Source organism: Blennius ocellaris (assembly GCF_963422515.1).
Source record: "Blennius ocellaris genome assembly, chromosome: 1".
Taxonomy (NCBI): Eukaryota; Metazoa; Chordata; class Actinopteri; order Blenniiformes; family Blenniidae; genus Blennius; species Blennius ocellaris.
Genome location: NC_137650.1, coordinates 14,914,927 through 14,940,007, shown reverse-complemented (window position 1 = coordinate 14,940,007; position 25,081 = coordinate 14,914,927). Strand labels below are relative to the sequence as shown.

General features: G+C 40.0%; 1 protein-coding gene across 1 annotated transcript in view; it reads left to right on the top strand.

The window, feature by feature from the left end:
* minar1 (membrane integral NOTCH2 associated receptor 1) overlaps positions 1-24,861 on the top strand; it is a gene marked incomplete at its 3' end in the record, with an annotated part of 46,682 nt that extends 21,821 nt beyond the window's left edge. Inside the window, exons 3-4 of the mRNA XM_080501430.1 lie at positions 571-834; positions 24,664-24,861. Of these exons, the coding sequence (XP_080357556.1) occupies positions 571-834; positions 24,664-24,861 (462 nt within the window). The remainder of the gene's footprint in view (positions 1-570; positions 835-24,663) is intronic.
* Between the last annotated feature and the right edge of the window lie 220 nt (positions 24,862-25,081).

Sequence of the window (25,081 nt, the reverse complement as noted above, 5' to 3'; positions counted from 1 at the left end):
TATGCATATATTATTTATTTATATGTTTCTTAAGTTGCCTTACAACTGTAGGGTCATTAATTGAAATGAGATTTGATTAGTGACCCCCTTCAATATTGGTTGTCAAACATGATGCCTGCTACTTAAAACCAGTGGAATAAATTGGGCTTAAACTGAACTTCATGTTGCCACTGAACAGTTTGAACCTGATGGAACAATCTTTTCAAAACCAAGTAGAGTTTTTTAGTTATTTGCGTTTGACTTTAAAGTTATGGAAGGTTTATTATTTCAGGCTTCATACAGCATGTTTGCACAAGCAGGAAACAGTTCAGAAATTGGACTGCCGCTCACAAATCTGCACAGCAGCAGTAGTCTCTCCCCCGGCGTCTGCATCAGCGAACCAGTGATATTAAAATTTTAAAAATAAACCCACTGCTCAGTAATATGTCCTGTGCTCCTTGTCTCCCGGATTAAGTTGTTGTCCTGGCTGAAACGCCACTTCAAAGTGTCTGTAAATGCATCTTGGTCTCGATAAAAGTTGAGAGAATTTAAAGGGAAGAAAGGTGAAATGTCTGGTTTCTCCTCCTTCAGGCGGAGAGGGAGCGTCAGTATGAGCTCCCCCAGGCGCAACGGCCCCCGAAACCACCGAAGGAGTCTTACCTGATCGAACAGGTCTTCACGCCGCATCCCTTCACTCCGACCATCAAGGCCCATGTCAAAGGAAGCCCGCTGTACACCGACCTGAGACTCACCAGCCTCTCGGACGGCAAACGCAGCCAGCCGTCCTGGACCATAGAGGAGTACAAACGCAATTCAGGAGAGAAGGGGAAGCAGCTCACAGCCCTGGACCTGCAGGTACTGAACTCTTTTCTTTTCTTCAGTTTCTCCAATAATCAATCACATTCAGACTCCAAAATGTCACCTCAAACAAAATGCAAACCAGCGTGATACCAGCATTGCATCAACATCACTATGCATCGCTATTGCATAAGCAGATACCCAAAACACAACAGAAGTTTTCCTTTTTCACTTTCATGTATCACCGTCACGGAGACATTGAATAGAATTGAATTGAATTGAATTTATTGTCATCATACATGGGGACATGATCTGAGTGTCTTCCCTGATGGCAGCAGGCTGAACAGCTGCTGGCCTGGGTGGCTGCTGTCTCTCTGGTTCTTCTTTTGCTCTTCTGATGCAGTGGGAGGCTGTGATGTTCTCCAGGGGGCGCAGAGGGCAGCCAATGATTCTATCTGCAGTCCTGGTGACCCTCTGCAGAGCTTTTTTCTCTGCGAACGAGAAGGGCACAGTATGTCAGCACAAATGATGTTGGCCCGATAAGAGGACATCGTTCCACAGAGTTGAAAAGTTCCACCCTGGGAGACGTTTTCAAAATGTCTTTTTCAGTGGCTCTGAGTACCGTTGTCTTGCAAAAAGACACCAAAGATGTAAGAAAGTTTTCCATTTTTGCTACAAACGTCAAAAAGCGTCAAGCGCTGCAAGTTTCTGTCAGTCTTCTACCTGGATGCATTTAAATAAATGTTATATTTGCAGAAGTTGCTCTTGCAATTGCAGATTTAAGCTCTCCAAGGTTTACAGTTGGAGTTCAGTAATCATCTTTGACCACTTAAAACCATAACCTTAAATCCATATTTTCTTTTATAATGCTGGATATGAGCTTCAGCTCATCATCTATGAAAAGATATAATATTTCACTTAATCACTTCTTCCATTCAGGTCCCGTTTACATGACGCTTTCAAGTGAAAATAGAAAACTTTCATTTTGTTTTGGGGGTCCTTTTACTTAACAAGTTTTTGAAAATACTTTCTCCGTTTCACCGGGGGAAAATTTAACTTTCCTGAAATGCTGCTATTGGGCATGAGCACAACAGCCATAGTAAATATTTCTTCTGCACATGCTCAGTAGATGGACAGTAAGAACAATGTTTGCCTCCAGCATGACGTGACTCCCAATCCATATTTTTCTTGGTAGTTTTATAGTTAGATACCAACTTTACCATATGAATGTCCACGTATTTGACACTGTTAATGTTTGCAGCATATGTGTGTGCGTGCGTGCGTGCGTGCGTGCGTGCGTGCGTGCGTGCGTGCGTGCGTGCGTGCGTGCGTGCGTGCGTGTGTGCGTGGTTTTATGACAAAAATGACCAACAGCATCATTTCTGCTGTTTCTATGTAAACAGACAACATTGCTGTCGAATCACAAAACCTTTCTGAAACTAAAATGCTAAAACGATGTGATTGGACTTGAAATGTTGTCGTTTAAATAAGACCAAAGCTACTTTACGACAAGATATTTCCTCCTTCATGTATTAAAGTAATTGGTTGAACTTTTCTTTCTGAGTTTCATTTGAAAGCTTGTTAACAATCTGCTGCTCTGGATTCCCAAACAGCTGTACTTCTTTACCAGAGCTTCTTGAGTCCTTTGAATATCATCACAGAATGGCTGCAGTCCATCTCTGCTTATCTCTGGTGCCCTTCGGGGCGTTTCCTTCCGTGGACCTATCCTTGTTGGCGCATTGAATCTGGCTCGGTTTATTTAGTGTTTGCTGTCCAGATGGTTCCAGCTGAGCTCTATCAGCCCTCTGTTTCTTAACCTTCACACTCACCTTCCAAGAAGCATCTGAATACGTCAAAAACATGTAAAACTGTGGAAAATGTTGTACATACAAAAGCTGACAGCTCTGGCTCTGTTTTTCCCATTTTGTGAGAAAAAAAACAAAAAAAACAAACATTTTTAATGCAGTTATTGGTTCAGGCTGGTCATATGAACACTGAAAGTTATCCTGAGGTAAATCTTAGAGTTAAAATGACTCCATCAACAATTCAGCTAACTTTTCTCATGTTTTTCAGTAATTTTAACAATTACATCTAATCATTCAGATTGGATGTGTTTGAACTTTTTCCACTGAAATGCAGTAATAATCCCACCTGCCAGCAGTTTTAGCTGCTCTGCACCTGCAAGCATTACGATACCTTCTGCTCTGAATAGATATTTTTCTCTGAACATTCAAATGAACACTGATGAGGGCTCATCAGTGAGGAACTGCAAGTTTCCTCAGTTCATCTGAACTGTACGTTCCACTAAATTGCTCCAATCAGAATCACCTGAACTGAGCTGTAATCAAAACTTTAGTGGACTTTATGACGAGTCCATATATAACACTAAATACACTTCGAATAGTCTCTGAAGATGCTGGGGGTTAAAATACAAACTCCTCACTTGGTCCAGGAGCGCTCAGATAACCAATATAGGACTTTTTGATTTTAGCACAATGAGGACAAAGCTGTCAGTTTTAACTAAGTAGTGAAAAAACATCCTCAGAAGTTCATGTTTAAGCCATTTGAGGAAAACAGTTAAATGCTTCTTCCTTGTTCCTATTTTTCTTTTGAACAAGAACAGATCATACATCTGAGTTGAAAAGAGCCCAAAAAGCCTATAATTTCCCAATTAACTTATGTAGAATCACTTTATCGGGTAAAGATGGGACAAGTCCTTTAGTCTGAGAGGTTGTGTAGGAGTATGTTGGATAAGCATGTACGAATGTGAAAAAATAAAGTTCAAGTAGCTTCAAGTGTTTTGCATAATGATTGATTTTGTTGAGTTTATTTAAGTGACAAGGTATTTAAATGTTTCCTTCTCCAAAAAGCAGTCAACCTGTTCATCAAGGGTGAGGGTTAGGAAATTGTTCTGAGTAATGGTGACAGGCTGCTTGGCTTGACTTCCTGTCTTGTCTTCCAGCTTGGAGAAAGAAATGGCGCAAGATAGATTACAATACTGCCAAGCAGCCAACGACATGCTTTTATTTTCTTTAGGGTAGTGTTGTTTGTTTCAATTACAGATAATAAATTAAAGAGGTAATTGGTTGAAAGAAAAGACATGAATAAGCTGCTCAGAGTTGGCAGGTCATAATAAACATGGCATTAAATTTGAAGATGCAAAAATACTAAGAAACTTCAGTTACGTGACGCCCCGGTGTTGTGGAGGAGATGGGCGAGTGCTTTGGACTAAGAGGCTGTTTATCAGTCTGATTGTTGAGGTCCTGAATAGTGTTTTTGTCCTCCTAGAGACTAACAGGTGATTTCCAGGATTGTTTGGGTCTTTTATAATCCAACAGGCCTTTGTAGTCAGTCAGTGTAAAGGTCTCTGAGGGGAGGGTGTGATGTTTTTATCATGATTTGTTTTTTTGTTTTTTTTATGTTTGGCGTTGCTCTTGGATGTTTGAGAGAGTTAAAAATTGAGATGTCATTATTATGAATGCACAACAATGTGATTATTATTATTATCATTATTATTATTATTATTGTTGTTGTTGTTGTTGTATCAAAAACTTTCTTCAGCACATTGATGCTCAGTGGTGCAACCCAGTGGTATGTGCAGGTATATGGAGTACATCTACTTATTTTTAGTCAGCATTATGTACATCCACTCTGGCTTGTACTCACTGCATTCACTGATTTGATTGGCTAATGTCTTTGTTTGAGGGCCGACGAGCCAATCAGAAGCAGATTAGGGCAGGTCATAATATAAGCAATTATTGCTAACCGATAGATTATACTGAAATGATGTGACAATAAGCAAATACTATGGACAGAGTTTCATTAAATAGAGTAGATTGTAGTTGTAAAATTGTGGCTGTTTTAAAAGAAGGCAAACATCAAGTGTATACTAACTTCTGCAGGAGCCACTAAACCACTGGTGATGCTTATACACTCTGTACATTTGAAAGTACTCAGCTTGGTTAAGACTTTTTTATCCATGCAGTTACAATATATTTACAGTTACATATGTGGAACACATTTCTAATGCAGTACTGCATTGAAATAGTAGTTAGTAGTTGGATTAAAACAGTTGGATGGTTCCAGTCAGTCCCAGCACATGACTCCTCTTACATGTGTGACCCTCTGGTCTTTATGGATCCTCCTAAACCTGGACAGAGGCACAATATTGACGGCCACTGTATGGCCTTTCAATCCAGAAATCAATTCTTTTCACTGACAAGTCTCTGATTGTAGCTGAGATCCCTCCAAACACCACAACCGCTTCCTCAGACGCCCCAGTAGGTTTCTAATGGCTTCAAGAGAGCTTTGAATTACTGTATCGAGTGTGTGTAAAAAGCCTCTCACAGATTTGTATCTGTTCCTCCTGAATGACAGCTGTGTTTGTCACTTCTCCTTATCAAATTCTGCGGTGCCAAGCAGATTCCTCCCAATCAAATTAATTGACATGCGGCAGACTCGATATGTAGCATTTTCAAATCTGGTTCATGGTTTAATTTTCTTCTTATCAGCCTGATTATTATTCTTTTTTTTCCCCCCAAGACCTTATCCTCAAGGACACAGGCGCTTTGCTATGACAACAGACGTTCAGCACCACGGACAGCACAGTGGTCCCACAGAGAAACTCCTGCACTGTGAAAGGCTGTCTCCTCGCCCCACTTCAGCATGTTTTCATGATGTTTTCGCTCAAAGTGAATATACAGCTCACATTACATAAAAGCGCAAATTCAGTGTGCTGCCGCCCTGCCCCATTATCAAGGGACTTACTCAAAACAAACAAAAAGAACATGCCATATATATATTTCTGTTTGTGTGTGTTTTTATATGTGGGTGGTGTGTTTGTGAATCGATACATACAATAGAGAGTCATGGACATTGTTTGTTTAATGTGGGACACTTTTTCATCCAAACATCCATGAAAGAGGTTCAAAACTGCTGAAATAATTATTTGCGTCTCAAAAATATGTTTTGAGTTGATAATTCGTCGCCTTTTATTTTTGACTTTGCAAGTGAAGACTATTCTAAAATGTTCACAAAAGTAATCTGACATGAGGTGATGTTTGAGATTTCTCATTGTCTGTGCACAAATCCAGTCATTCCTCAAAGGATCCTTGTTTCTTTTGTCTTCGACATTGCCTTCTCTTGTCTGACATTTGCTATAGTGCAACTCTGCCCCCACAGGCCATCACTGCTGTTACTCTGTTTGATACACATCTGGAAGCTTACTGGAAACAAACCAAATTACATAGTAATAAATGTAGAAGGTAGATAAAAGGCTCCTCTCGGTCTCCAAATGTGTATGTATTATATTTCAGCCTTTAGAGGCTTTGACATACTCTACTTCAAGGGGTGTCAAACTCGCAATGAGGTCAACATGTGTCATTGTCTCCCTCCTTGTCCCAGCATGTCTTTGGTGTGGTGGTGTTGGGGAGAAGGTCGCTGACATTACAGGTGATTTGCAGCAGTTTGTCAGGTGTCAGTCACTCTGCGATCGTCACCAAAGGCTCGAGCTGCGTGACCTGTCTGTCCAGCACATGGCTGCTTTCCTTCCTCCTGCTTCCTCCACACACAGCACAGCATAAAAGAGCCCACAGGCAGCTGCAGACTGATTCCTGCAGGAGTTAAAGGCTGCCAGTCTCCTCAGGCTGTTCTGCACTTTTCATGTCCGCGGTGCCACTGGCGGGTCAGCTGCACACGGAATAATGATGGCGCATCGAGTCCTGCCTCATACAGAACACCCTGCTATTGCAGTGCCATCAGAGGACGTGTGTGCACAGAACAGATCTGCGTTATGACTATAATCTGCAGCGTGCAGGTGAATGGGTGGTGGTGCTAGCGTGAGAGAAACTACACATTAGGATGGAGACAGGAGAGATTGGAGGAGAATAGGGAGCTGTGATAGCAGCACAGAGTGGAGGAGGGGTGGGAACAGATGCCTTGTCAAAGCATTAAACAGTGTTTCCCAACCTGAGGTCCAGCACCTCTTCGATGGGGGTGCCAGAGCCTGCGGGGGGCCGGAGGCTTTGACTGCTTCGCTTGTTAAAGCGGAATTTCCAAGAGGAAAGTTCAGGGACCACAGTGATAGAGGTTCCAATAGAGAAATGTGCTTCTAAAATAAGCACCTTATTTCTACATGAGAAACATTAAAAACAGGACTTTTGAGGACATGACTGACACCAGCACTGTATGAGGTGCTTTTAGTTTTTCAATATTGTGTGTCTTGTGTGTCATTCATAATCATAAAAAAAAATAATTAAAAATTAAAAGAGCACTCATTCATGTTTGGTGTTTAAATCCTCGTTTTTTGACAGTTTACTTTGGTCATCAGGTACTTTTCTTTCTAGTTTTATCCACATTACACCATTATTTCATAGCTTTGGTAATGTGTGGTGAACAGCACTCAGAGATGTCCTTGTATAACTCACAGCTAAATGAGACCGGAACACACCAAGGACGCTGCACAAGATCTTTGATGCAGAAAGAGAAAAGAAAACTTCCTTTTGACAAGTTTGACTTTACTCAGAGGAGCTCAGGTTGTTGTTGCACTAACATCATTAATATTATTTGTGATGTGGTGTACCCCCTCCTGCTCGAGGTTGCAGGAGGAGCATTGATCTTTGCATGAAGAAAGCATCTCAACTCAAGCTACAGTACATAAAAATGAAGGTCCCTCTTTAACCGGGTAATTTGCAGAACGCGATGGTCACATTTTAATGAGTTTGAGGAAAAAGCAGCGGGAATATATATATATATATATATCTTCCATCGTTAGTCAGGACTGAACTGTGTAATGAGCCCTATAACCAGTAAATGGAGGACTTATTTTATTTATATATTTCTTTATATATTTTCAGGCAAATTCATTCTACAGTGGAATGCAAGGGAGACAACATTTTCACATGTCGTATCAACATACACTTAACATAAAGAAAGCGAGCTCTAATTTTACCTGTAAGAGAGCGGGAAGAAGAAAACTTATTTAAGCATAGCATTTCATACATTTCACAACAAACACTCCTGAAGTCAGGTCAGTGATCATTTGTACACGAAATAAAACATTAGAATGGTTTTTCACCACTAAAACATGCGGTTTCCCTTGATAAAACACAACATTCTTCAGAAGTGATGCGCAGACGATAGCCCGAGACCAAAACCTCCACACTGAAAGAGGAAGGCGAAAAACAAAAGACACAGTGTGAGGAGTTTATGAAATGGAGCGACGCCAGCAGCAAGAGAAAGAAACACATAGAAGAACGCACAGTTGGAGACAACTGCAGGCGCAAAATGAGGCCAGACACCCCCGAATAAAAATTGTAATTCACATGCAAACAATGAAAAGAGTACATAAAGTCTTGATGCTTTCATCCTCAACGCCTGGAGCCTCACACACTCCTTACAATCTACAATTAATTATAACTCTGGACAATATATCCAGGAGACACCAAATACTTTCAGTGGGCAGGAAACAGTTTGGGAAGACGACCAAATGTTCTTCCAATGTGTCATCTAATTCAGAGCAAATAATTGTAGTCTTTTCTACTGGGGAAAAAAGAAGGTATTAACTCCTTGAACCTTGTTTTACAGCAATATTCAGGAGAAGAAGGTTTTTCCAGTAGCAGCTGAGCGACATCCAGGAGGGTATTTGGACCAATCTTAGAATGTATTTTATGTCTGCATCTGTTAGATTGTAGACTGGGTTTCTCCAAGAGATGGATTTTCTGAGTTTGAAGCCTGTGGTAGTGAGTCTGTGGTAGTTTTACTCTCGTTTAGACTCATTATGTTATTGCATCATGTAATTTGGACCAAGCTTCATTTAGCTTGACATTATCCGGTAGGATACTTTGAAACAACGACATGACCTCCAGGTCATGGGGCAGTAAAGCATCCCCAAATCATTATGCTCCCTCCACCGTACTTCATGATGGGGGATTTTCTCATTTTAGTTGTGCATTTTCTCTTTTTACAGTATTCATCCTCTTTTTCCACATGTCACAAAAACATTGTCCCAATTTTGCTGTGGAGTTTAAACAAGTTCATGAAGAAACTTTTTTGCATTTCAAGATGTTCCTTTGGGAAGCAGCAGCCTGGTCATGTTACCTGAATGTCTTGTATATTCTAGACACCTGAGCAAATTAATTCATCTGTTCCATCAAACCCTTCAAGCCCACTTCTACACAGCCACTAAGCAAACAACTCAGGCATTTCAATATTAACGTTAAATTTTTTTGGAGTATTGTGCATATTCTCTAATTTTCCAAAAATATTGAGTCTAATGTCATGTTGTGGCCATTCTCAAAGTGTTTTACCTACTTTCAGGATATGAATTACATGGAAAAAATAGAGTTCCTGTGATTCTTTGCAGTTTCTCTCTCCTTGAAAATATGTGTGTGCGGATCCTCTTCAGTCACATATTTTTCCATTCATGACAATGATCGAGGACAGCCATAATAACAGAGTCCACTCTATAAACCCTGAGAGGAAGTGAGTGCCAAGTTTCAGACCTTTAGTAAAGTTTGTTGAACAGACCGTCTGCTTTGCTTTGGAAATCCTGTGCGAGCTGCAGCTTGAGGTGATAACAGAGGATGCTGGTGATATTTGCAGGGACTGGAATGAGGAAGACCATGTGAGCTCACCTCCCACTTCCCCCATTGATGAATTTTTTATTTTGAGGCCAGAGAGCCTCCTGACCTGCTGCTGCACCGCGGAGAACATGAAGGACCTGCAGCAGGTGGTCAGGTCTGCAGAGCAAGTCACATTAACATTTAATGCAATATGTTTTAAAGACCAACACTCAACCTGCACCCCCCTGCTAAAGTATGGGAACAGCAAGTGTAATCACTTCATTTCTGCTGTAGACTGAAAACATTTGGATTGAATGTAAAATTATATAAAAAATCTACATCTTAGAGTATAATTGTTAATATGATACGAAGATAGCAACTTTTGTCTGAACCCCATTTTCTTGTTTTCAGTGTATTTTCCATCAGAAACCTCAATAAATATAAGAATAAAACTACCCCCAAGCAGCCGCCAATCCAACAAGTTATTTGCTCTTACAATTTTGTTCCAACTCCTACTTTAAGTGAGCAAACATTGATAATAAATTTAATTCTTATTTCTTGAATTCTCAAGAACTATATTTATATTTCTTGTTCCTCTACTTCACCCCATTATATTTAAATCTGATCTTATTTTTCAGAATCAAAATTGTAGATCCACTGACCACTTTTTTAAAGGAGAAGTACCTGTTCAAGTACTATCCTTTAGCAACTTGCTGATACAGAGTACCGATGCGAGTACTTAATAAATGCCATTACATTTACACCTGTGATTAAGTTGCTGGTGTTGAACAAACTACCTTTCTTGATATTGTGGCAGAATCTAATTTATAATCTGTCTTACGTTTGTCATTCTCATTAATATTAAGGATTCTCCAAACCTTGGTCATCGCTCGTCCCCTCTTGTCTACCTGCTGATGATGTTGCTGACGTCACATAATACTTGCCGGGTTGTATCGAGGAGCTTTAATGAGTATGAGGAGGAGTTCGATTGAGTTGATTTCAGGTTCGATTCCCCATCTCTTACTGTCCACATGTCTGTGTCCTTGAGCAACACTCTGAACCCCAAACCATTGGATGGATAGAGCACATTGCATGCATCCATTGGTTTAAAATAATTTCTATTCTATTCTATTCTATTCTATTCTATTCTATTCTATTCTATTCCGATACCTGATTCTGGTATATCTGTAATAATAATTTCTCATTCTTTTGGAAACAGAATAGTTCTGTAGTCAGTTAGCATTGCAAAATGTATCCTAACCCACCCACCCCCCCCAAAAAAAAAAATACAAGCATGCAGAAAATTTAATGAATGGTGATAATATTTTCCATCTCTGACTTTGTTTTAGTGTTAGCACGATTCTCTCGCTAAATGAAGTCCATACGTGCAGTAACTTCTGAGGAGTCCGACGCCATGAGATGAAACTCTGCTGCCACGAGAAGAATCCGCTCAAACATATGCTGGTGTGGATAATCAGAGGAGAGGAAGGGCGAGAGGCAGTTGCCCCAGCAGGAGGGGGGGAAGGGGGAGGGAGGGGGAGCAGTTGGCTGAAAAGTCAAGCTGCAGCACATTAAAAATAGCAGCGACACTTGGGAAGCTCTGAGGGCAGCGTTTGTCACCAGTGAACTGTGCTTCCCTCCACTCACACTGGAGTTCAAACAGTGAAGCAATCCTCGGCTCGCCTGGGCCGCGTCAGCCAGCTTCTCTGTGCAGGAGATAATTACGTGTATTGTTTAAATGACTTCCTGCTAAACGTGCACTTGCACTTTAATGGCTTTGTTCATTGCAGGACATTAACATCAAACTTTTGTTGTTTTTTTACACATTCTCTTGAGGAACAGTCACACTTCCTCACTTTGTGGTGTCGTATTTAAACCTGATACCAAGGTGGTATAGAGGAATGCTCTCTGCATCTGACTCTCCTTGAAGAGGTAATCAGAGTATGTGTCAGTCTGACACACATTTGGCTCCAGCATGTCTCCCTCAGAGGAATTGATTTCTAATTTCTGGTGGTCTGGAGGTGCAGTAGGTGATGTTTAGCTTTTCATTATCGCTTCATTCTGAGATCAGGCAGGATTTCTTCATGCATTTTGAGTGTTTGACAATAAAATGATTTATCATTGATAACAATGATTGAGAGCTTCAGCAACGTCAGTTTTTAGCTCCAGCTTCCAGCTGACACACTCACTTCTTTTAAATGAGAATACTTGTCTTTCGGCATGAAAATTAATATTTGAACTTTAAAAACAAAAAACCATCACACTATATTAACAACAATTGGCTTCATGAGAAAACAAGCATTATATGTTGACGTTGATCAAACTATGACATTACAAATTTGTCAGGACAAACGAGATTAAGTATCAAGAAACAGGAATGTTATTCTTTGTTTAGTCTTTTGATTTTATTTGTTGGAACAAGTAGCACAAAAGTGCAGCATGTTTCATGACCGCCTGGCCATGGTGAAACTTCTTCAACGTGACTTTATTGCTTGATACACCGTCCCAAAATGACGACGCTGAGAAGTGGAATGTGGCGTCTTTAAGTTGTGGTGAGGAGTCAGGATTCCCGAGCAGCTTGAGGTCCTGATGGTGTTTTTTGGAGAAGCCACTAAAGAGTGTGGCAGAAAATGACAAAAAGACTCATGAAGCAGTGAGTCACCCATCAATAGAACTCATAAAACATAACGGAGCTGAGTCGACATATTTGGTCCTTTTGAGCTTTGTATATGGCACCTCCAATCTGACACCCTCCCATTGAGTGTGGCTGGAGCTGCACGCTTCAGATGCTTGCTGATAATATAATAATGAAATAATACTCATACAATAATCTGCTCAGTATCACAAATATCCAACACGCAAAGGGCAGAAATTTATTGTTAGATTTCATAAAAAACACTTTATTTTATGAAATGCTTCAAACATACCATATTTTTGGGTGTATGTGGAGGTGTGCCCCGGAGAGAAGAGGAATGCAGGTCAATAGAGACCAGACAGATGTGGGAATGAAACGGAGGCAGGTCTGAAGGTGAAGATGAAAGGAAGACATGAGTGAAGGTGGACGAGTTTAAGGACCTCGAGAAGAATGCACAGTGCACAAAAGAGAATATCCACAGGATGGAGTGGGCAGACAAAAGGAACACAGTGAGAGCGGAAGTGAAGGCTTCGAAAAGAGAAGTGTTATTTTGCAACAGACGGGAGGCCGAGGTGAAGGTGGCAGGGAAGAAGATGCTGAGATTTTTATATTAGTATAGGAAAGTTAGAGGTGGACTGGATTTGTTGGATATATGATAGAAAAGAAGAGAAAGACCTTGGATGTAGGCATGGAGACGGTTGGCATGGCAGTGGAGGAGTCAAGTGAGAGGGTGAGATGGAGGGAGATGGTTCATTTATTTAAAAAAACAAACAAACAAAACAACCCAAAACAACTGTGACATTAAAGTACAAACCTGCCACCCCTGCCAGTACCAGTCACACACACACACACACACACACACACACACACACACACACACGCACACGCACACGCACACGCACACGAGAAGTGTCCTCTGAGATGAATGATTGACGGGATCTCGGCTGTCAATGTGGTCTAACAAAGACAAGTCCTTCATTTAAGTGAGATGAACATCCTCAGTGAGCCGACTGTCACTACCCCCCACACGCACACACGCAATGTGTAATTATCAGGGGATAAATTGGGATTTGAATGTGGGGGAGGAACTTCTGGGTTTGGTATGGTCAGAATAGTCTATACAGAGTCGTTTTTGTGTGGACTATAAGAAAATAGAACAATGAGATGAAACTTTTACTGTTTTTAGAGCTGTGAAACTTCTATTTACCCTGATTTTTGTACTTTATGGACCAATATCTGTTAATAAACCTGTGAAAATTGTCAAATACCCTCAGACAAAAGCAAGAACCTTGATTTCTGCATTTTGGGTTAACAATGAAAGTGTAACACAGCATGTTGATAATCCAAAACCGTTTGACCACCTGCCTGCAGCACAACTTCACCATTGTTGTCAAATTTACTAAGACTCTGTTTACACGACAATGTTTTCAACTGAAAATATGTTTTTCATTTTTGTTTCAGAAACATTTTGTGTTTACACTGCAACGTTTTGAAAACGATGTATGTGTCGAAGGAAATGCCAAACACTGAAAATTATGCACTTTGCATGTTGGGTGTTATTGGTTGTTTTTGTAATGAAACCACACACACAAACAGCAGAGAACAAAACACTCTAAACATTAACAATAGGAGAACACGGACATCAGTATGGTCATACAAGTTGGGTTGTTATTATGGTGACTTACCTATAAAACTACAAAGTCCCAGGAGAATATTGCCTGGGAGTCACGACACTGTGGAGGAAACATTGTTCTTATTGTCCAGCGACTGAGCATGTGCACGACAACTGGTTACTATGATGGTGGTCAACATGTGCCATAGCAGTTGTCAGGAAGGGTTGAATCAGCATCCCATGACTCAGAAAAGTCAACAGTATGGAAAGCAGGAGGGAATGGGGAGAGAACGAGGGAGAGGAGGCCGGAGGGTGTGGCCTGTTAATTGGTCCGATGGACGCAGCACTTGGGTGGATTACAGAGGCCGGGGGTGAGCAGTGAGACGACGGGGGAGATTTAACTAGAGGAAAGGCTGAAGAATGAATGCAAGCAAGAAGCTAATGCCTGCTTCACCTATAAATTTCAGAGTGAACGCATTATTAAGCATTAAAAATGTAGGTGTTAAATGTGTAATGTTTAGAATGATAAGGTTTAAATGTGTGAGGTTCAACATGATTACTGTAGAGGTGAAAATGTTTAAGACGGAGCTCTCATGGGTGCAACGTGTGATTTCTGTGTTGCTGTGATAAAAATAGAAGTGGTTAAAATTACGACATGTACACACACACACACAGACAGTGAAAAAAAAAGGATGTGCATGAGATGAAGCTGAAGAGATTGCAATTTATTACATTTAAGTTGTCAATAAGTAATGTTTAACATTTTTATGTTTAAAAAGAGCAATGTTTAACATTTTGAGATTTGAATGTGTAACGGTTGACATTATAAAATGAATGTGTGAACTTTTGCTGTGTTCACTGAGAAAGTTAGATTAGAAAACTGCCACAGTAAGAGAGTGGCTGAAGATTAAAACAAATGATTAGATGTAGGTTTCCAGTGAGTAATGTTTACCATTTTAAGGTTTAATTGAGTGATGTTTGACATGTTACGGTTTAATGTATGATCTTTGAATATTTCAACTGGTTCATTGTGGGACTTTGTTGAGCGAAATTGTTAGGAACATACGAAACACAGGTCCGGGCATACTGAGGTAGTTGCTCCAGCTGGCCAGTAGGAAATTGCATACATCCTGCTCTGGGTGCGGCGCACAAGTGTATGCAGGATTATCACACACACACACACACACACACACACACACACACACACACACACACACACACACACACACACACACACACACACACACACACACACACACACACACACACACACACACACACTGTTGCTCTAATCCTGCAGGCATCATTGAACCTAAACCTTTTGTTTCCACCTCTATTAGCGCTTTGATCGATGAATCAGTCTGCTTTCATTTAGTAGCCTCCACTCCGAAGCTCTCACAAACACACTGCTAACTGAGAAGCAGTGTGTATGATGCATAGACGAATCCCTCCACCAGCCCGTCTCCTTCTGCCGGGTCTCTAAAGGAGAGGAGGCACAAGGACAGGCATTACATTCAGTCTCTTATTGATCGCTGCCCCTGTTGTCTGTAAGTATTTTTAAAGCGGCGGATGCCTGGAGGGAGATTTTCAGCTCCAGGTTTGAGCTGATCCTCCATTATCATTGATTTTAACCTGGAAGAATTCACAAAGAGGACGTTAGTTTGAGTGTCTGATTCAGTTTCATACATAAATCCGACTCATGCATCTCATCCCCCAATCCGAGGCTCTCAGGAAACTGGTGAATATTTCCTCCAACATTGGACAAAAAGCAGAAAAGACTCCACACAATCCATCACCGAGATTCCAAATCATCCCTGACAACCTGCAATTAGAGACATCAATTTATTTAATTAGCTTTACTTTTTTTTATGGTTAGAGGCTAGAATACCAAGAGAAAACCCACAAAGGCTCAAGTAGAACAAATCAGGAACGTTGTTGCTGTGGGGAGATTTATAATTGTGAACCTTGTGGATATATTGTGATCATAAGAGCAAGCACAGGGAGAACATGTAAGCTCTGGACAGAAATATCTATGCAGATTCAAACCAGGGGTTTGTTGCTGCACAAATATAATACTTTTTCATACTATTCACCATTATGACAGTTTTCTAAAAGCTCAATCAATAGTTAATGGAGTTTTCACATTTTGAGGACATGCACGAGTTAATGTGCCAATAACTTCTATTAAATGTGCAAATGCACGCTGTGTATTAAAGAACTAATAGTTCAGCATATTTTCTAACATAAATCTTTTAGTTACAAAGCCTCAATTTGCATTTCATGTCATGGGCCGTGATTCTGAGGGAGTGTGTTTCATATAATGCAGATATCTGCAATGAGAAAAGAAAAGAGACATTTCTTCCATTTCCCCAACTCATCTGGAGCCACAAGACATGTTTAACCTGTATAACCAGGATAATGAGGATCATAAAGTTGTTTATATAGTTTTTTCTATCTGAAGAAAATGGGATCTTCTTGAGCATTTAGGAAGCCTTTTGGGTTTTTTTTATAATTTAGAACAGTAGACATTTTCTTACAGTTTTAGTTGTTTCAAATTTTGAATAGTTTTTTTGTCCTTTTATCTTTAAAAAAAAAAACATGAGGAATATTTAGTCTTTGCTGTTTTTAGCCAAGTGTGTAGTTGGTTTGAATTGTGTTTTGCCATTTTTTTAAAGAAACATCAGCAGTTTTAGACATTTTAACTTTTTAAAGCTGCTTTTTCCTTTTTAGCAGTTTTTACTATTTTACTAGTAGTTTTAAGCCATCCCAGCTGTTTTACTTTCATTGTTTTTAACTAAACTCTTTTAACTAAACTCTAGCAATTTTAGCCATTTTGTCTTTCTTTTCGCAATGTCTACAATTTAAGCCTTTTTAACTTTTTTTTGCTCTTTCAGCTGATTTTTTTCTCTTTCTTTTTTACTTGTCATAGTAGCGGTTTAGCTAATTTATTAGTCTTAGCTGTTTTATCTTTATTGTTTTAAACTGTTTTTCAACTCTTGAAAGTTTTGCTTGTTTTTTTTCTTCCTTTTTCCCATTTTAGCCATTTGGTCTTTTTTAAAGCACTTTTTGAATTTTTTATTCATCCATCCATCCATCCATTTATCCAGAAGGTAAATACAGTCTGCTGTGCAAATATAATCAACTCGAGATAAAATGCTTATTTCCATATGATTGTTGGAGCCCTGTGGCTCCAGACCCACAGTTCAGTTTTCAGACCTCTGATCCGGTGTGATCGGAGCAACAAGCTTTAGTGGCTTCAGTTTTTATTTTTCTCTCAGTGAGGTAGATTTAACCGTTTTGTCAGTGAACCGTCTGCGCCTCGCTTTTAGTGTCATGACCTTGGTATTTTGGTATTTTGCTGTGTTACTTTGTTCTTCTACTCTTTTCCTGTGATTTCCTCCTTGTTTCTTGTGCCGAGTGTTCTGGTGTGCTGCCTCATTTCATTTGTATTCCGTTTCTTGTTCCTTATGGTCATATCACTTTCATTTGTCACCGTTCTTCTCCGTTGTGCTGTCGTCTCTTCATCAGTGTCTCATCCTCTTTTTCACTGTGTTGTTGTGTTCTTACCTTGCGCTAAATAGCCCAACCGCGGACTTTTCTTTCTGTCGACTCGTGTGTAGACGCCTGTGTGTGACCGTGTCTGAGGGCTGCACACTTAATCACACGTTTGTCTAGCATGATTATATAATCGGATATTACCTTTTATAATGTGACGTTTTCTGCATATCAAATCAATCATGATATGAATCCAACAGGAGAGCTAATAAATTGCAAATTTATTTTCATTACAATATGTATATTAGCAATAGGCACATATTAGAAAACACTCTCAGTATGCAGGAATCTTATTTCCATGCTCTTCTTGCCCTGCATGCCAGCAGATTTAGACAGTCACTCAGACTGCTTTTAATAATTGCATCTGGTTAGAAATTAGTCCAAGAAGAGAAAGAGTACTTCTGTTTGGAAGTACGAATTAATGCCATACACTTCAGGATTAGTCCACTTCATATCACAATCACAGACTTTACAAGACATTGTGTTTTCATCTTCTCTGTTATTTTGGACTCAGGATAAAGGATATAAATAAACAAGTATAAATAAAGGACGAGTTGCATATCTGGTAACTTTTTTCTGTGTTATTGAGGAATTTGACATGAAAGCTTGTCTCAATGATCACTGAGGAATTCCCCTCATTTATCTGCAGAAAATCTAAATCTTATTAAATATCATATTGAGGGTGACACTTGATGTTGGCTTAAAGGTATAGTAGAGGATTTTCTTCTTCCGGGTGGATCATCAAAATAACTGGTCCTCCCAATTGTCAATCATTCTGGTGATATATGACGTAAGCCCGTCGTACGTGCTCGTCCCTGCGCGCAGCTCACTCCACACGGTCCTCATCATGCCGGTGGCTGACCTGACGCATTGTTCTCGGACATTTTTACACAGTTTCACCCCCTCTGGTGCAAATCTTCTTGTAAAGTGAGCTTATGTGAGCGATGCCGACTTGTGACTTGTAAACAGAGCGTGCACGAGGAGAACTGGGCTCGTGCATGTCTCTCGCACGCGTTTTAGTAGGCGCTCCGCCTCGGGAGCAGGTACAGCGTTGCACATGCGCATTTTTTTCAAACGGTGGAGAGGGCGGTTCTTTCCTAAAATTCCTGAAAATCCTCCTGTTTACCTATAAGTATTTTTAGTAAGCCTAGAGGTGTCAAACATAAGGCCCGTTGACCAAAAATGTCCCAAAAGAAGCTTCAATCTGGTCCCCACCACCATGTAGCAGATATATGGTAAATATTGTGAAGAAACTATTGATTTTAAAACAATTTTCTAATTTTGTAGCGGACACAAAAGAACCCCGAGACCCGAGCTGAGATATTAGTGATGCTGCCATGAAAGATAACAAACTAGCATTAGCCTCAAAGCCATGCTGATGGCAAAAGCTTAATGCAAAAGCTATAGAATGTTTTTTTGGGGGGGACATATCACTGTAATTTGCATCATAAGGTTTAAATACATTTGGTTTCATGTTGAAATTTGAGTCCTTTACATGGGAAAGTCAGATACGCTGAAAACATTGTAGTTTGCATGCCAGGCCACAAGTTGGCACTGTGGTTTGTTATCTTGATGAAACCACAGGCACATGCACAAAGAACAACACGTTATAAACATGAGCAATGGGAGGACATTCAAATAGACAGACGACCACCAGATTTTTAGAAGTTGGGTTTTCCCCAGTTTCCATGGAGATGGAATCGGAGCATTTTCAAAAACTTCCATCTGGGGAACCATTTTCAAAAAGTTGCATTTTCAGTGGCTCTGAGCAACGCTGTTTTGTAAACAAACACCCAAAAAGCAACGTAAGGTTTAGTATAAATAGTTTAGTATAAATAGTTTAGTATAAATAGCGCAGTGTGTTTGTGAACGTGTGAACACCATCCTCACTCTTGCCAAACAAGCAGGAGAAGACTGTTTGCAAAAAGTCTTTTTACACATGATAATGCACCCCGGTGCAGTTTTATAAGAGAACTCTGAATCCAGCTTAAAGCTGAAACGAAGTGCAGACAGTAGAGCTCTGAATCCTCCCGGATTATTGAAATTTATGTGCATGGCGGAGGAATTTCTGCCCCTGTTTCAACAGTGTTATTGTGAAAGTGTTATTGCGGGGTGGAGACAATGCAGTGGAGACAGTGCATTAACATGGGAATGGAGAAGGTTGTCAGAGTTTCAGAAGTCAGTTTACGTCACCTGCTCTTGGGAATTCAAGTACTTCTGCTTATTTGAGTCTGAATGGATGAGAAACATGCTGGATATCACTTTGCTCCTGGTCGACACACTGTGAAAGGAACAGTGGGGTTTATATCTGTGCATTGTGCAACGTCAAAGGCTGTGCAGTCCAGAGACGAGCACTGCCAGCAAAACACTCCTGGAGGATATTTCCCCCTTATCTCTAAACTGTGTGGCCACTTGCCTGGACGGACTGGAGGGGACAAGGGAACAGCCAGGAGGGCATTAAGCAGTAAACACGGGGCAGTAATAGCAGATCAGCAACTTTCAGGCTGCAGGAAGGTGCAGGAACAACAGAAAGAGAGTCTGAAACCACCATAGAAAACCGACATTGACATTCAGTGGATAAATGCAGAAACATAAAGTGAAGGAGCGGAGCATCGTGGAAGGTTACCCAGCAGTATGAGCCTGTAGCAGCACGAATAAGAGACGGCGCTCACTCAGTGGGAGCTCTTTCAAAATGGAAAATTTCAAGGTTAATCCTCAAAGTGGAGAGGCCTCGGGAACGCTAACACGGAGCCGGTTACTCGGCGGAGCAGCCCGATAGCTGAAGGCAGCCTATGGAAATAACGGAAGTAAAATAGGCTTCATCTCTTCGGTGTACGTCAGTGGAGCTGCAGCAGGACGGTCGACACTGAGAAGCTGAAAGGTCCGAGAGAAGGGAAGCAGTTTGTTTCAGGGCCAGAGAAGGAAGAGGAAGAGTCCTTTCATACTGAAATCTACACTTTTTAATGGAGTGACTCTACACATCTTCCGCAGAAGACATTAAGCAAAGGTCTCAAACTCAGATGAAGGCATATTTATTCCTCAAAATATATTATTTTATTTCAAATATTGTATAATGTTACAAAACTGCAACTTCTTCCATAAATACCTAATAAAATATTTTCTCTTAGGGCAACATGTGACACATTTACTTCACATTTAAATACACAAATTGTTTGTGACTGCTAATGAAAATACTTTGTTTCGAACGTCTTCATGTACAAATACAGCTACTTTTTCTTTTCTGTGGCTGGAGTTTTCAGAAATCATCATTTGTGGTAACTCGTAGCTGTATTTATGTGTAACTTCGAGACCCAAACAGAGCGAAATATCACAGCTTTTGTAAGTACCTGGGTAACATAGCCTCAGTCTGCTCCTGTCTGTCTCCCCTCGTGTTTCCTATTATCCAATTATCTTCTCCCTCTGATAGCTCCAATCTGTCATTATGAGTTTTACCTGTGTCCTCCCCTTCCCAGTGTATTTAAACCCCTCCCCCTCTCGTAGGCGTCAGTTCTTCTCGTCTCATTCCCAACACCCCAGCTGTCTACTTCTGTTCCCTGGCCTCCAGATTATGTTTTTTGTATCTCTGTGATGTATTTGACCTGGAAATACACGAGTTTGAAATGATTTGCCTCACATAAATTATGGACCCATTTACACGACAACGTTTCCAAGTGACAACACAATACTTTTGTCGCATTTCAGGTGTTGGTTTACACAACAATGGTGCTCAAAGACACTGAGGACACAACTTTTTGAAAAAGCTGTGATTGTGCATGCACACCACGGCCATAGTAAATAGTTCTGTCGCTGGACAATAAGAACATTTCTTGACAGTGTCATGACTCTCAGGCAAGGCAAGGCAATTTTATTGACAGAGCACCATTCAAACATGGGGCAAATCTCAGTGCTTCACAAAGAAATTAAAGAAATACAGAGTCAGTCCATATTCTCCTGGGACTTTAGTAGTCTTATAGTTGACAGTCACCGTATTAACAATTCACATTGATCGATTGTCCATATCAATCTCTGTGTACTCCATTGTTAATGTTTAGAGTGTATTTTTCTCTGGCAGTATGTGGGTGTGGTTTCATTACAATGTTAAAAGCATTTGTTATTTGTAAACGGGCATCATTTTCAAAAACACTGTAGTGTAACTGCAAAACATTTCTGACATGAAAACACAAAAACAACCTGTTTTCACTTGAACCGATGTTGTGTAATCGGGGCCTCGGCCTGATGCACATTTCAGATTCGACATTTTTAAATGTATTTAATTGTTTTTAATTATTCATGGAAACAGTTGAGCTCCTGCTGAGTACAGTGAAAGTAAAATGTTGATTTTAAGAAGTACAGACAAACACAATGCGCTTGAACTTCCACCACAAATTCGATTATATTGAGCGTCTCCATTGAGCACGTTCATTTTCATACCACTGTATTGATCAGTGGACGGTCGTCAAACTGTGTCTCTGTAAACAAGCAAGTTAAATTATGAGGTGACAAACTTCTTCATATTTTGGTTGTTGTTGGTTGACTTCAAATTGTTGACATAATTCTTAAAAGAGAGCGTTTCATAATCTCTCCCTACAACCTTATAATCTAGAATTTTAATGAAGCTCCTTCTGTTTACTCCTCTGCTCATAGCTTTTCTCCTCCACAGTACATGCGAGAGTCAGTTAAAATATCAATATGCTGTTAGTTGGAAGCCGTACAATGAAAAATGTCTCTGCTGTGCTGTATTCAGGAAAGCCATTACGGAGCAGATTGGAAAAACAGAATCGATCTCTGTGCTGAAGCGCCCGGGTTTTTACTGGGCATGAACCATAAGTTCTTGTCACGTGCCGACTTCAGGGAGCGTTTCTCTCATTCTTCACGGAGAAAATGAAATAGAAACTCTGCTTTGCTGAACCGCTGGTGGTAACGTTTGACTGAGACTCGATGCTTCAGCCGTGTTTAATTCTTTCTGCTATCTGACGGCGATGAGGCTTCTAGGATTGAGATGGTAATAAGATAATCACTATAAAGTTGTCACTTTTCCACAAACATGTTTGTTTGTTGTAACCGTAGTATTAAACCATTGGTCTGTCTTCAAGACTGAAGATCACTAAGAAATTACAAGCCAAATGAAGAAAAACGCACAACATTTCAAATACATTCAATAAAAACATTTGAGATAATCCAAGAAAGAAACAAATGACAATATGCCCACAGACAATGTCGACAATTCCTTTTAATGCTCAATTTGTCAGAAATCTCTGATTGGGGGAGGACTCATTAGAACAGAAGTTGTTTCAGTTAGAAGCAAACACAAAGTAGTGTGATCTAAAATGCGTGTCTGCTTCCTGTACTGCATTTGCATAACTTCCTCCCCACTGACATAACGAATTTCTTTTGAGTCTCCATTTTTGTGCACATTTGTTTTAAGTACATTGATTTCACTTTCTTGTGTAGTTACCAAACTGTAATACACCATATTTCAGTAGTCTAATGTGGACGTTCCTATCCTTTTTCCCCCCAAATTGTTCTCCGATATCCTGTTAGAAAGGTTGTAGACCCCCTCTCACATATTAATTAGTGAAAAACAAAAAATACTTGAAGACAAACCCACTCTCACAATCACACAGCAGCAGGAGTCTTCAAAACAAACACAACTGGCAATTTCCAGGTCTGTTATTATGGTTTCTTCTACATGTGCAAATCTAATTTTATCATCTGGTAACACCCAAACCTCTCTGATGTCTGATGTCCAACCACTATTGTTTTTGTTTTGGGTTTTGTCATTTGAGCAAAGTATTGAAGTCCATATTTGCTATTTTCTGCATCCAGAGAGGATTTACCAGAAATATAATATTTCTGTTAGTTTGACATAATGTCAAGTTGCAGCCACTTTTTTGGCAAAGCGGTGTTGAAAATGGAATCTGGAAAGTCTTCCTAGAAGACTGTTGCTTCTACAAAGGCTGGACCGACATATTAATCCTATTGGTATAAGAATGGGAAGTCATTCAATTGCATGTTTGTATCAAGACAGGCAACCAAATACTTTAGCAGTATAGTTTATTGTATGTTAGCCCGCAAAGCTGACATTTTCTATGTGGTTAAAATGTGGCCTTGTGATGAATAAAGATTAACGTAGAGTTTTGGGGGGGTTTTCTTCACAAACTGGGGACATTAAAATACTTATTTACTTAACTGAAACTAACCCACCTCAGAGTTCAGGGATCATACATTTAATTACCACTATTGGTCAAAAGATATAGAAAAACTGGAAATTGTCTGACACAGAGCAGGACAGTAGCTCATAAAAAAAACATGTTATATATAAAAAAAATTGTATAATCCAAAATTAGATCAATATTGAGCAGAACTGAGGTAAAGTTAGTATGGTCTTATGTGGATCTTTTGGAAACTAAGACTGTCCCTTAAACGATCAGAATAAGACAATTATTCTATTTTACCGTTTGTACAAGAGTGTATTTATTCCACATAGAGCTCCTGCTGTATTTACTGAACTCAGAAGAAGATCTCTCTGCAAACAAATTTCCCCTTTAAAGTAATAGAAAGTCTTTCAAATCAGAGATTGTTTTTCATTAACACGGCTGCTTTCTGTTCCCTCCAATGTCTCGACCATAAATCACTCACATTACCACGAGCACACAGATGCATACTGGTACTTCTGCTTTTTTCTTCTCCGAGCAGCGTGGACGTGGGATGAAAAATGAAAACAGACATATGATAATGCTCCTAATGCTTGTTCATTCTCACTGGAAAACTCCTGTTGAATGTAGGAGGAAGTGCAATCACTGTGCAGGTCACCTCACTGCCGTTCAAACTGGAGCAGATTAATGTCAAACACATTTGTTACTCCCACTTGATTGTTCATTGGGCTACTCCCAGTTAAACAAAACAGGGATGTTTTTGAATTTAAAGGAGGGTTTTGTTGCATGGAAAAAAAAAGTTTTATCAAGCGTATCCACAACAATATGCAAATTTCCTGTCATAAGGCATAAAAACAATGGAAATATTTCTAAAATGTCAACCAGGCACTTTTGGAGAATGTATGATACAAAACTGCAAATTTGAGCCAATGAATGCTCTCAGAGACCTTGTGCCATCTCACAAAACTGCTGTATCCGTGTTGGATTGGCATTCTGTTTCGGTTTGAATGAGGTTTCATGTGGTGCCTGTAATTACCAAAAATCCACTTGTGAAGTTAATGTGCTTACTGAGGCACTTTTAAACATTATTTGTATGCTTCCCCACTGCGCGTGCCAGACTTATTATGGAGTTTTTCTTAGTTTGTCATTCCCATTCTTGAGAAAACGAGGCATTATTTTTGCTTTACTACGGTCGTGGTGTGCATGCACATAAGGAGTGTTTTAGAAAAGTTGCATTTTCAGTAACTCCGAGCACCAATTTTTTGTAAAAAAAAAAAAAAAACCTTTAAAATGCTTAGAAAGCTTTCCATAAGTCTATTAGACTGGCATAAAAGTTTTTTTTGGTATTTATTTCCTGTGTCCGATCAGACCCAAGACTCCCTCAACCCCAACAACCTGGAGTACTGGATGGAGGACATCTACACGCCGGGCTACGACTCGCTGCTGAAGAAGAAGGAGGCGGAGTTCCGGCGTGCCAAGGTGTGTAAGATCGGCGCACTGATCGCAGCGGCAACCTGCACTGTGATCCTCGTCATCGTCGTCCCCATCTGCACCATGAAGTCGTGAAAGGAGCCGGACGGAGGTGACACACTTCTCACCGCTGGCCTTTCTCTCGGAGGATTAATCAATTAATGCAGTATTTACTCTCAATGGGTTTTTCTCAACAGTGTAAAAAATGATTAGGGTAGCTACTGTATGAATTAGAAAGTGCATCATATATACTGTATATCTATCATTCAACAGTTAATAGTTAATTGTACTGTTATTTACTCATTGAGTTTAGCGT